Source organism: Rhineura floridana, chromosome 1, assembly GCF_030035675.1.
Source record: "Rhineura floridana isolate rRhiFlo1 chromosome 1, rRhiFlo1.hap2, whole genome shotgun sequence".
Classification (NCBI taxonomy): domain Eukaryota; kingdom Metazoa; phylum Chordata; class Lepidosauria; order Squamata; family Rhineuridae; genus Rhineura; species Rhineura floridana.
The window spans coordinates 186,070,054-186,084,614 of record NC_084480.1 but is presented as its reverse complement, the minus strand read 5'-3'; the positions used below and the strand labels follow the sequence as shown (position 1 = coordinate 186,084,614).

The following is a 14,561-nucleotide window of genomic DNA, read 5'->3' as shown; positions in this document are numbered from 1 at the left end:
CTATCCCTGTCAAAATGCTGCCTTATTATGTGGGATTATTTTATTTTTAAAAACCCTGTAAATTTTATTATTATTATTATTATTATTCTGTTCCCTCACAAAAGTGACTCCAAACAACTTTCAACAAAACATTAAAACCAATTGTAACAAACAAACCAATAAATCTAAAACCATATCCATATAGATTACCAGATCTCTGCTTTTCAGCCGTAGATCCAGGTTTTTGGGGGTCCCCTCTGAGTCTCTGGGTGACTCACCTTAATCTCCAGACTTTCAGCTTTCATTTTAAAAAAAGTTTCTAGGTCATCTGGTTCCAAAGATATACACGAAAACGTCAGCCACCCCCCTAACTTCTTAGTTGCTCTAAATTCTGCTCCAATCCCTGCCCTTTCAGGTTTTTAGCCAATAAGAAGTCAGGGTTGTGATTGACAAGGAATTATAGAGCCAAAACACGACAGAGTCAAATTAAATTGTCTGCCTTCAAGTCTATTCCGACTTATGGCGACCTTATGAATCGGGTTTTCATGGTAAGCTGTATTCAGAGGGGGTTTATCATTGCCTCCCTCTGAGGCTGAGAGGCAGTGACTGGCCCAAGGCTCAGAAAAGGTGTTTTTTCCTACATTTCTGAACATCTCACAGATTGAATAAGGAAGCTTTCAGTCTTTGTGTGTAGGAGTCAGACAAGTTTAAATTTTGAAGAGGGCAGTGTTTTGCAAACTTTCCAATATGAAGCTTTATTCCAGTGCTTGCATTTCCAGAGTAAACATACCCAGAGTAAGCCCTGTTGAATTCAATAGGACCTCCTTTTGAGTAGACATAGTTAGGATTGTGCTGTAAATTGATGGGACTTTTGAGTGAACATAGGAAAGAATTGTATTTGTGTTGTATATCTTTCTCTCCCCCTCCAATCCTATTTTTAAAGCAATTAGGCAGGGCTTATTCTTGAAACCCTATTCATAGGGTCGCCATAAGTCGGAATTGACTTGAAGGTAGTACATTAGGTATCACTGTTTTTATTATGGAGGAAACTAATACTGATTTTTTTTTTATGTTCTGCGATGATCAACTGGTTTTGACAATAAACTGTTATATGGGGTGTATGTATTTTAACATCTCCAGTGTGTGTGTGTTTGTGTGTATGGGAATCTTTCCAACAACCCTGTGAGGTAGGGCTGCAGTCTGGAAACCAAGGCAGCTCACAATAAGAAATAAATCCCTTCAAAATTCAGTAACCATAAAAACAAGTATAAACAGTTGCAAAACAGCTTAAAGTGGCATGATTCTGAATTTTGGGTTGCGTGAATGAAGTTGCTTATCACTTGAGGTTGCAGTTCTGTCCCTGTTTGAGTAAGCCCCACTGAATACATTGGGACTTGCTTCTGAATAAATGAATGTAGGATTGCACTATAAATATTTTTACAGGTTGTATAAATAATAAACATATTTGATAGTCATGCTTATACAAATATTTCTTCATTTTTCATATTTTTGGTTGGGAATCCTGACTGGTTGTGGGATGCTTCGTTTTCTGCCTTACTCGTAGGAATCTTGTCGTGGTTGGTATGGTATTGCATTTAAGAAATCATCACTGTCTTTTGTTTTTCTTTTTCTATTTGCATTTCATTTACCTTTATCCTCATTCCCTTTCATCCAGAGAAGCAACAACAGTGGTTCCATGTGCTCTGCTCAACCTTCTTAAACCCACTGATGATGCCCCTTGTTGTTTGTTTCTTGTCTAATAGTGGTAAAAGAGAATTCACATACTGGGCAGCATGGCTGCAATTGCTGTTGTTCCCAAGCTGCTGCCTATGAAGGTAGACCAAATCATGTGCTTTGTCTTTGTCAATTATATTCACTAGAATTGGGTTGGCTGATGAAGTGAGTTTATAGCAGCCCACAGGGGAGACAGAAAAGGGTAGAGAATCTTCTTACTCATTACTCAGACCTCTTTCTGAAGTGAAGGGTCAAATCTGTAAAGAAATTTGGATGTTAAAAGGTAGGGGCAGGGCATTCCAGGCAGGGGGTTGCCAACCCTACTTGGATATGGATATCTTTGCAGAGGGTCTCTTGTCAAGCTTTACCAACAACACAATCTAAACCATATCTACTGAGACGTAAGTCCTATGGGGCTTAGTCCCTTAGTGTGTTTAAAACTGCAGCTCTTCAGGGGCATCCATCTTTACTCCTGAGTGCTCACATCTAACATCTCCACAACACTAGGCTCCTTTCTTCCTACAATGGCCTTTTGGTGACTGGCCTGGCCTGGCCTGAGGGCACTTGAACCCTTTTTGACAGAAGTGAATTGGCTAGGTTAAATGTTCCCTACCCACGCTCCATCTTTTAGCTAAGTCTGTATGTGCCAAGCAACTGTGGTTGATGCTTAATGTATCATGCTTAATGACATCAATTGGACCTGCCCCATGATGTCACTTGGACCTGCCCCACGACATCACTTGGACCCACCCATGACATCACTTGGACCCACCCCATGACACCACTCGGGCACGCCCCATGATATCACTCGGGCCTGCCCCCAAAATCTCAGGGTTTGGGATGCTTCTGACCTGGCAACCCTAATATAGATAAAAGACAGATCTTGCAAAAGTTGCCATGCTAAAAGAGACCAATACGTGAAGCCCTTCAAGTTAAGGGCCAAATGTCCATGTAGAAAGGAAGATTGGCACCTAAAATAGGGAACGATGGTACCAGGCATGTCTCCCTATAAAGCTGTATAAATGGCACTTTAAGATCAACTTTCTGTTGGTGAGGTGTGAACAAACAGTCCATATTTCAAAAGCCTCTAAATTTCAGAAGCTGTTGTTCCAGTCCAGGGATTCTTAAGGATTCAGGAGCTTTGATGTGAAAGAACAAGGAAATATAAACCCAAGCTACAGAAATGAATAGCAACACAGAACTGGGTTTGTGCATCTGGGTCTAAAAAATATTAATACCAAAGATAATAAAATAAATAAAAATGTCCAACTTTAAACACACCCACACCCACATTAAAAATACAGGGAAAATACCAATAAATAAACTGTCTAACAGCTCTATGTTATTGACATCCATCCATCCATCCATCCATCCATCCATCCATCCAATCTTATCTGTCATTTGATTTATATCCCACCCTTCCTCCCAGCAGGAGACCAGGGTGGCAATGTACATGAAATATATCAAAATATCAACTGATACAGCCAACAATGTTGTGACAAACCAGATATAACATACAAATAGTGTACTTAGCTAATAGACCAAATGTGTTTCTACCCTGAATGCGTCTTTTTCTGTGGTCAATATAGATACAATAGATGATGCAATTTTGTCACTACATATAGTTTGCTGTTGTAACAAAGCATAATATAATGACCTATAGAGAAAAAAAACATAATAAAGAAATTGATAAGCCCACTAGACCTGAAAAAACTAACTCTGTTTTAAACTTGTTCTTATACTACTTACCTATCTTCTCCTGAGAATATATTTATATCCTTTAGTGGATCTTGAATTATCATGTAGTTTGCCCAATCTGAAAAATAGGTATTAACTAGTTCAAAATTGTACAAATTTAATGTGAGGTGATGATACCTCCAAGTATCTTACCAGTTGGCACTCACCATTCCCACTTACAGGGCCTTTTCCAAATAGTCACACAAACACTTTTTTAATTTCTTGTACTTACAGAGGCTTGTGAAGGCAGTTCTGTGAATCTCCTGTTCTTTGGCCAATCAGATGTCTGCACAACTCAACCAATCCTAATTCAAAAATATAGCTATGGCAAAGAGGCTCCTCACAAGACTGCTTGCTTGTCAGCCGTACTAGGAAGTCTCTCACTCCCTCTGTTGTTATGAGGCTTATCCAGCAAGAGGAGACAGGATTGCTTCAAGAACAGCTCCATGTGGAAGCCTTAGCCTATATCAGAATCATACACTGGTTCTGAGCATGCTCAGAGCTGTGTCTCTGCACGACAGATCTTTTCATTGGTAACCAGAGAAGCAACAGGAAGCATTTCCTACTTAGAGGAGCTTTTTTATAGCATTTTTGTGACTTTGCTAGAGAAAGAGAGAGCGCAAGCAAGCAGGCAAACAAACAGTGACTTTCTTTGTATAATAAACATATATTTTTACTTAATCAGTTTGCCTTTATTTTTTGTGAAATGGGGAACTGTGAGGAGTAATAGGGGATGACATGTGTACGTATTGCAATATACTCTGTATTAACCATTTCCCTGCATTCACTCATTAACATCTGGGTGGAGCAGGGCAAGTTGACCTTGAGCCACTTGCAGTTTTGGAGTATTTTCCCAACTATTTCCAGAAAAGGTGTTGGATTTGTTTCCAACAAGCCCCTCCCCTAGCTTAACTTCAGAATCTTTTCAATGCAGAGGAATGGAGGGAAATGCATGGTGCTATTATTTCCAGGTTGCTTTTTGTGAGTTTTGTCAGTGATTTCTAAACTGAAAAGTTTGGCCTGTATGCCTGTCTAGAATCTGGATAAGACTCCACATCCTTCCCCTAAACTGGAAGATGTTCTCTGCACATGAGCAGAGATTATTACTTCACATTTTCAGGACTGAGTCATGCATTGCAAATATGTTCCACTATACTCTGATATGCCCTGGCTCAAATGAAACAATTGTTTTGTCTATTGGTTGAAATTCTTTGTTCTTTTAATTTAGAGAAAAAAGTGTTTTGGATAATTAAAAGTTAAATTTATTCTTGTGGGGAAGAAAACTACATGCAACTAAGAGCAAGTGTTCCTCACATTTTAAAATGTGTGTGTGCGTGTTTAGGTTTTTGGCAATGGATATGTAGGTGTAATCAACACATTAACTCAGCTGCCACTCTGTGTGTGAGTGACAGAGAGAGCTTAAGTCCACTGAGCTACTGAATTTAGGAAACTGTATCAATAAAAATAAAAGATAGGATGGACTTTTAATTGGGGGGGCAGGGGTTTGCAAACATTAAAAAGCCCACAGTGTTATATTCTCAAACTTGACAGGTTGATACAGAATGTTGCAAGGAACACAGGACTGTTCCATGTCAACTTTTCTCCTATTCCTTTGTACTAACCCCATGTCCTGGTATTGTCATCACAATATGTGTATCCCTGCCCCCACTCCATGTCGCTGGTTGCTAGAGCTGTAATGATGTCAAAAAAGAGAGAAAGCACAATGTAATCAAATCAAAATATGAAGTGGAGGAGGGAGAGCTCAATATTGGACTCCTATTTCAGCAGCAGCAGCAGCAGCAGCTTTGTGTTTGGTTCTGCCCAGCCCTATATCCTATTTCATTTCACAAAATTAGGTCCATTTTTCCTCCATTAGGTTCAATGGAGTATATTTAGTTACTAAATATACTGTGCTCATCTTGAGAATGGCAAAATACTGATGTTTAAGTAATAAGTGCCACTTTAAATTGTATGGCCTAATTTTATTGCTGAAATAACAAGATTCAAAAAGCAGGAATCATATGTAATAAATATATGCTTTTCCTCAGTTGTAGAGCTCACTGACTACTCCAAATTACTTCCAATACAGGGCCCAACCTTCTATCCCAGAGTGCACTTCAGCTCAATTCCAAACCTGAAGGGTCTTTCCAGTATCCATCTAGCTACCATAGCAACCAGACCCTTGCCCTCGGTGAATCAGCAACATCACAGCTCCCAGCCCGCAGCAATCAAGCCAGAGCTGCTATACAGAACTATAGCCAGGTATGTTTTGAGAAGGATTCCTTTATGCCAAGTGCCATTTTGAGGGGCATACTCTGGTTGAAAATAAATCTCTTACACACACACACACACATGTATTTGCTGATAGAATATGAGTTTGTAATTGATGCTTCTGCAAAATATAGTTAATAAAATCAAGGCAATATTAAAGGGATAATTCAGCATATTCATGTGTTTATATACTAATTTAGATTGTTTATTAATGTTTAATTATATATAACTTTTTAAAATACGTGTTTTTAATGCAGTTATATAGCACTATAACAATTAGTGATATGTAAAAACTGCAACTTTATTTCTATGGGTATTTCTGTAAACCCACATACCAGCTTTGCATGTTCATTGCACTTGAACAGAAATAGCAGATGCTTGATTTTCACAATGCAGACCAGAATAATTATGCATTCTGTGTTCATTTTCTATAGTTCATTTAATCTCATCATATTGCACATTCTAAGGCAGCCTTTCCCAACCAGTGTGCCTCCAGATGTTGTTGGACCACAACTCCCATCTTCCTGACCATTGGCAATGCTGGCTGAGGCTGATGGGAGTTGTGGTCCAACAACATCTGGAGGCGCACTGGTTGGGAAAGGCTGTTCTAAGGTGTGAAGTAGTATATTTCACATTTGAATTGTTGCTGCACATTTCATGCACAGTACAGCTTAAGTGTGTAACAGCTTCCACCTCCAGTTGCTGCATCTGATGACAATATTCTCAAAGCTGCTCTCTATTTCGGATGCTTACATGCAACAGCAAATTAGCAGACGATCACCAATATTTTTCTCATGTTCCCTTTTCATTGTTCATTTATTTTGAGATGCTGAGAGTTGCCTATGGGTAAGGTTGTAATTGCATAAAAGATTATACTGGCAAAAACAACTCACCGCAATTCACAAATATACCCCATCTTCATTAGCCTGAGCATAAAGGTGGTGGTAGATTTCATAAATTTGGCATGTTGCTGGGATCTGAGGGACCTATAAATAAATGTAGTTCTTAATTAACTTTAAATGCTAGCCTTTCAATTGTTACAAGTAAACCATTGGAGGAATGTACATATACTTCAGCAGCTTTCGGAGGTTCAAAAAATAATCTGAAAGATGCACACACAGCCTACCGTATTCTTTGAAAATGTTAATGATAGCTTTATCACAGTCTCACAGGTGGAGTTCAAAGCTCTTCACATTTTCCATCTTGCAAAACTGTTGACGCTGTATGTTAATATAATCTGAAACAAGGATAGAAATTTTGCACTGTTTCATGTGGAAATTCAAGTAAAGTAACAATTCTGAATTTAGCATGTGCATTCTCCTAAATACCATATCCAGGTATTTAGGTGGTTTTGCGCCCATATGAAGGTCTGGTTAAGTAGGGATTGACCCATCACTCTTCTATTTTGAGAAAACCTCTGCACGCTCAGTGTGCTTGCTCATGCGGGACTTTCTCCAACATCAAAGTGAATGAAGTAGCCTCTGCTCACACAGAGCTCCAGGTCACATTTGTCTGAGGCCTTTAACTCTGTAATCTTTTTCCCCACCAGCAAAAAATGAAGCACACAAACTGTAGGATAGTGGGGGACAGTAGCAGACTGTGTGGTGGAATGGTGGCACTCACCTGACCTCCCAACAGTAGAGTCGCTGGCTGCTGCTTCCTGGGAGGAAGAGTAGAGAGGTGGCAGAAAAGTTGGTGTGGTGTAAACGCAGCAGATTAGCCAATCCATCACTCCTGCCACACACTTGCACCACATTGACCTCTCTGCCCCCTCTCCCCTGCTCCTCTCCCTCCCATTAACAGCAGCCAGCGACTCTACCGTTGGGAGGTCAGGTGAGTGCCACTGTTCCACCACACAGTCTGCTACTGTCCCCCACTATCCTACAGTTTGTGTGCTTCATTTTAAAAAAACAACAAGCCAACATTTAAAATTTTGGTTTGGTGTGATGTTAGATTTTCCGGAAGGTGCAATTTGTATATAAAATGAAACAGTCAGCTTCATTTTGTCATTTGCTTAGGCAGCCTGACAGAGCTATGTATACATGTGTGCCTCCAGTGGTTTATTTTTAGTATTTACTCACATTTCTAAATAAGCAAACTGATTTCACAGTGAAAAGCATCTTCCCTATGCAGCAATGCAAGCAGTTGCTAGAGAAGCCCCAAAGACATTTCCAGCTGGGTACCTGGTTTTCTTCTACCCTTGAACATACCTTTGTAGGATTGCAGTCTTACCTTGTTATATTTGCCAAAAATAAATCCCAAAAGTTGCAACATTTTTTTAAAAAACCCTACTTCAAACAGTAAGTACGTAAAGTCAATGTTATGTATCTTGACACAAAATTTACAAACAAACTCACAATTGTACTTTCCTTATATCATTGCTGTTTTGCATAACTTTAAAAAAAAATTTTTTTCAATATTATTGTAATATTTTTATGTAGCATTTGGGTAAAGATACATTTCTGGGTCTTCGTCAGATGAAATGACTCACAAACAAAACTCTTTATACAAATCATAGTTGATCTAAACAGTATTATACAGCTGATGCAATATAAAAAGACATACAGTGTTCAGTTCACTCATTAGTGTAAATGGAAAAAGCCTACAATTCATAATAAAACACAAAATAAAGCACAAAACATGATATTATACTTGTGGGGTTTTCCTCCTTCCTGGGTTTCAACTGAGCAAAATTAGCTATGGATTTATCAGTGCACAGTCTCTGTAGTTTCTTATGAAACATTCTGATATTGAAGTGAAGTCAGCTGAATGGAGACAGTTCCAGGAAGGTAAAGGAGAATTCAGTGTACAAATTCAGTATTTAGAAAGATTCATAAGAATTTTAAAAGAGCCTTGCTCGAGAGTTCTATTTGGTCCAGCTTCCTGTTTTACATGACAGTAATACCCTCTAACAGGTCCCTTCAGCAGCTGTTATTTAGTGACATATTGCCTCTGAACATGGTGGTTCCATGTAGCCATCATAGCTAGAAACCATTGATATATGCATCACCCATGCATTTGTGTGATTGTCCATTCTGAGCAGCCATTACTACATCTTGTAGCAGTGAATTTCATAACTTAATTATGTGAACAGATAGTTTATTTTGTTTGAACAAAACATACTCTCACTGCATCTCATTGGATGACCCTCAATTCTAATATTATGAGGGGGGGGACTGCTATCCACTCTCTCCACACCATGTATCATGCCCCCTCTTAGCTTTTTTTTTAAAAAAAAACACTAAATACTTTAGCTCTTCCAGCCACTTGATTATTTTGGCTGCCCCACCATATCTTTCTTTGTGTTTTTTTAATGGGGCAACCACCGTTGGTATACACTGTATTCCAAATATGGTTACAGCATAGATTTCTATTAATATATTATGATGCTGTTAGTTTTCTTTTAAACCCCTTTCCTAATATTGATTGATTGATTGAATTTATATACCGCCCCATAGCTGAAGCTCTCTGGGCAGTTTAGAATAACTAAAAACATTCAAAACAAATATACAAATTTAAAACACATCATTAAAAATAATTTAAAACACAATTTAAAACACATGCTAAAATGCCTGAGAGAAGAGGAAAGTCTTGACCTGGCGCCAAAAAGATAACAGTGTGGGTGACAGGCGCACCTCGTCAGAAACATCATTCCATAATTTGGGGGCCACCACTGAGAAGGCCCTCTTCTTTGTTGCCAGACTCCCAGCTTCCCTCCGAGTAGGCACCTGGAGGAGGGCCTTGGATGTGGAGTGGAATGTACAGGTGGCTTCTTATCGGGAGAGGTGTTCCATCAGGTATTGTGGTCCCAAGCCGTGTAAGGCTTTATACGTTAAAACCAGCACCTTGAATCGAGCTCGGAAACATACAGGCAGCCAATGCAAGCGGGCCGGAATCGGTTTTATATGTTCGAACTGTCTGTTCCCTGTTACCAATCTGGCCGCTGCATTTTGCACAAGCTGCAGTTTCTGAACCGTCTTCAAAGGCAGCCCTATGTAGAGCACATTGCAGTAAGAGTAATCTAGCTTGGAGGTTACCAGAGCATGGACAACTGAAGCCAGGTTATCCCTGTCCAGATAGGGGCATAGCTGGGCCACCAACCGAAGTTGGTAGAAGGCACTCCATGCCACCAAGGCTACCTGAGCCTCAAGTGACAGAGATGGTTCTAGGAGAACCCCCAAGCTACGAACCTGCTCCTTCAGGGGGAGTGCAACCCCATCCAGGACAGGTTGGACATCCACCATCTGGTCAGAAGAACCACCCACTAGCAGCATCTCAGTCTTGTCTTGATTGAGCCTCAGTTTATTAGCCCTCATCCAGTCCATTGTCACAGCCAGGTGTTCAGCACATTGACAGCCTCACCTGAAGAAGATGAAAAGGAGAAATAGAGCTGCGTGTCATCAGCATACTGATGGCAATGCCCTCCAAAGCTCCGGATGACCACACCCAACGGTTTCATGTAGATGTTGAACAGCATGGGGGACAGAACTGACCCCTGCGGAACCTCATACTGGAGAGTCCAGGGTGCTGAGCAATGTTCCCCAAGCACCACCTTCTGGAGCTGACCTGCCAAGTAGGAGAAGAACCACCACCATGCAGTCCCTCCCATTCCCAGCTCAGCCAGTCTTCCCAGAAGGATACCATGGTCGATGATATTGAAAGCCACTGAGAGATCAAGAAGAATCAACAAAGTCACACTCCCCATCTCTCTCCCGACAAAGGTCATCATACAGGACAACCAAGGCTGTTTCCGTCCCCAAAACAGGCCTGAAACCCAACTGAAATGGATCCAGATAATCGGTCTCATCCAAGAGTGTCTGGTGCTGGCCCGCAACCACTCGTTCAAGGACCTTGCCCTAGATAATAATGCCTAGCTTGACATTTGCTTTTTTTCAACACTTGCTATACAGTGAGCTGACCTTTTTTTTTTGAGTAATTAATCACAACTCATGTCTGTCTTAGTAAGTGATCACCAGATCTCTTTCTTTCTTTCTTTCTTTCTTTCTTTCTTTCTTTCTTTCTTTCTTTCTTTCTTTGGGGGGGACATTTTACACTTACTGACCTTGCATGCCATCTTGATGGCTGTTCACCCATTTTGGAGAGATACTTTTGGAGCTCTTCATAGTCTGCACAGTAATCCAAATGGGAGATTACCAACTCACTGAAGCCAAGTTTTTGACATACATGTAGAGTTGTAGATGAAACATCACCTAAACCTTTTAGGACCCACCCTATTTTGTGATTTTAGGTAGTTTTTAATGTTATATTTTAAAACGGTTATAACCAACCTGGGACCTTTGGGTAAAGGGCAGGTAATAAATATGATGATGATGATAAATTAAAAAAACTGGTAAAGGGCACTCTGTGCTATAGAGGCCACTTGTTCCTCTAATGCAGCTTTTCCCAACCAGTGTGCCTCCAGTTGTTGTTGGACCACAACTCCCATCTTTCCTGACCATTGGCAATGCTGGCTAAGGCTGATGGGAGTTGTGGTCCAACAACATCTGGAGGCACACTGGTTGGGAAAGGCTGCTTGTGACAACCTTTCCCTGGCTCTCCCTGTCAGGTTCCTACCTGCGCGTGGCTACTGCCTGTCACTAGGCACCACCAGGGACTCCACCAGTCCGCTCCCCGCTCTAGCATAGATCTCAACAGATCCCCCTGCTAGGCAACCACCAGTCACGTCCTAATACTAGTATTCCCAGAGACTCTGAATACTGGTATTGTTATTCTCTTCACCGCTGCCACCATTTGTTACAGTTTCCCTTCAGCCTTGGTCATTACCTTACCCTCCCTTCTGGTCTGTGAAACCCCAGCCAAGGATCAGGCCTTTGGTAAACCAAATTAAGTATTTATTACAGATAACAAAGCTAACAAGATTAACAAGATTTCTTCTTAAGGCACATAAGCATATGGTTTTACTCAATACTAATCCGAACTCCACCCCCCTCCTTCTCCACTCTCTCCTGGCAAACAACTCTCTAAACCCCACCAAGCAACCCACTCAGTTCTCTTCTCCCCCCGATTCCACTCTCACTCTTCCTTTTATACGTTCAGCCATTTTAAACACTCAGCCAATCATCTAGCATTCTACTGCCCATTCACTCCCCCTCCTCTTTCACTCCACTTACCATGTATCTTCTAAACAACCAACACTTACCATATATACATCAATGCTGGCTAAGGCTGATGGGAGTTGTGGTCCAACAACATCTGGAGGCACACTGGTTGGGAAAGGCTGCTCTAATGACACAGATCGATCCAAGAGTACCTCCAACTACAAACTTGATCCTTCAGGGGGAATGCAACCCCTGCCTAACCAGTTGGACATGACTCATTGGGACAGAAGAATAACCTCCTAACAATGCCTCTGTCTTGTTTGAATTAAGTTTCAGTTTGTTAGCCCTCATCCAGTCCACTAGTGTGGCCAGGTACTAGTCTAGCACTGGCTCCAGCTCACCTGGATCAGATGAAAAGGAGAAACAGAGTCGCATGTCATCTGAATATCGATGACCACACATTCCAAATCACTCAGCAACTTTGTCATGTATTAAACAGCATGAGGAATAATATGGCTAATATTACACAAGTTTTTAGTTTTAGATTTTGGAGCTGAAACTGGTTTGGTCACCTTAGGGGATGCCCTCTGTTGAGTACACTGTTATCCTAAACACACTTACTTGGGGAAAAGTCCCATTGAATGCAATGGGAATTATGTCAGGGTAGGCATGCATTAGAATTGTATTGCATGTGTTCATTTTGCAAATTACAACTATGTGTTAATTTTCGGTCTGAAAAATGGAGAAGAATTAGTGTCTGGCTTTTAAAAATGTGTTGAAGTGAGATTTGAAGATCTTTACATTTGATTCACGTAGGTTTGTTTAGCAGCGCTTAAATTGATGCTGCTAATCTGGCAACCCTAGATCATTTAGAGAACGGGTAGGGAGCCTGTGACCCTCCAGATATTGTCAGACTCAAGCACCCATCAGCCCCAGTTAACATGGCCAATGGTCAGGGATGATGGAAGAGGTACTCTAACAACATCTGGAGGGCTACAGGTTCCCCACCCCTTCTGCAAATGATCATGGGGGGCCAGATGAAAAAGGAGACAGGGCTTCAGCACTTTTCATAGTTGTACAGAAGAGAAAATTTCAGCAGGTGATCAAATTATAGAACGGGCATCTTCTGAGCCAGGTATTTTTTTACTATACTGAATTATCTACAAAATTAGACAAATTTAAGGAAGTGCTTAATTTGCATTTTTATTTTTTTAAAACTAAAAATGCCTTTGACCCAATTCTCCCTCCCTCCCCTTTTCCTCTTAGCTGTGAGGGATAGAATCATCCCTTTTGAGAGGTGACCTCGAATTCCTAGGTAACTACATTACTACAGTAGCCAAGGGATGAACTATAATAACAATTATGCTAGGTGAAGGAATGGGATTTAACTTTATTATATAAACTGCCAGGTATCTTGCAAACATAAATTGGTTGTATCTTTGAAAATTACATCTAGTGATAACAATAGCTCTTGCTTGGCACAAATGTAAGGAGCTATATCTTCTCATTGCCCAGGCTTTTCTGTATCCCAGCACAGCAGGGAAGGCTTCAAACATACAATTTCTGATAAGCAATTTCAGTGTCCTTTTCTGCCTCTGTTAAGGATCATAGGAATATTGCTTCTGAACTAAATTGGAACAGGATTAGCTCTTTCACAGAATGTTTGTGTATATATGTAACTTTATTTACAGAGTGGTTTTGTAATCTTTCTTAAAGCAACTGTATGTAACGGTATGAAAAAATACAATGTATGCATAGTAGAACACATACAAATGTGTTAAATGTGCTTTCAGCTTATCTGCTTCACACTGTTAACAGAAACTGTGCAGGACCATATTAATTCATAGGGCATAACAGTTTATTGTAGAAAGGCTGGTAACAGGAGTAGTAATTGTATGTCCACAGTATGACATCTGAAATCGTACATTTATTTTGCTCCTGAGGAATTAAATGACTGACACTTTTTATCACTGGTAGACTGATCCAGTTATCTACATCAAGGCTCACACTGTATTGCCTAGAGATTTTATTACAAGCATAGTAGAAGACTGAAATATTCAGTTCATACTTCTTGATACTTTCCATTATACTAAGCTATGTTCAGTAGATAGGATTTTTTAAAAATGAAATATTAACTTTTGGGGGAATATTTCCACATTTCAAATCTATATGAGATGGATTTTTTCAAGTACTGCAAACGTAAGAATTGGCTTGCGAGATCAGACCAAGTTTCATCTAGGCAAGCAATTGTTTCCTGCAGCAATCAGATAATGTCTATGGAAACTTCCAAGCAGGACACATAGGTGAAGGCTATTTGCCATTGTTTATCCCCAGCATGTGTGAATCTAAGATACACCACCTCTGTACATGGAGGTTGAGAACATAAGAGGCCTCCTAGCTCAGACCAAAGACCTATCTAATCCAGCATCCTGTTTTTCACAGTGGCCAATCAGATGCCTCTAGAAACTCATAAACATGAGTGTAAGCTGTTCTCCAACAACTGGAATTCAGATGCATGATGTCTGAGGGCTCATCCATATTGTCATGTAAAATTGCTAAAAATCCACATTTTTCCTTATTTGAATTCCCTCCTGGTAGTCCAAACCTGATCGCTTTGCACTTCCTTCATACTCAAATTAAACTTTTCCTCCATCCATATTTGTAGGTATGTCTTTTTTGTTTATTTGTTTACTTTGCGCCTTTTCTCTGTTTGCCCACCTCTGCCTCCACTACCCTTCCTTCTGTCATCAAGTGAGTCATATGTGAGCCCATGTGTGTGTT

The 14,561-nt window shown here is 40.3% G+C and overlaps 1 protein-coding gene across 10 annotated transcripts in view; it reads left to right on the top strand.

Annotated features, from left to right (window-relative positions):
* CTNND2 (catenin delta 2) overlaps positions 1 to 14,561 on the top strand; it is a 1,018,171-nt gene that overhangs the window by 573,281 nt on the left and 430,329 nt on the right. For all 10 annotated transcript variants that reach the window (XR_009758379.1, XM_061589265.1, XM_061589272.1 and 7 more), the window contains exon 6: positions 5,540 to 5,712. Coding sequence is in view for 9 of the 10 variants with exons in the window: in XM_061589265.1 (XP_061445249.1) it covers positions 5,540 to 5,712 (173 nt within the window). In the remaining variant the exon portion in view is untranslated. The remainder of the gene's footprint in view (positions 1 to 5,539; positions 5,713 to 14,561) is intronic.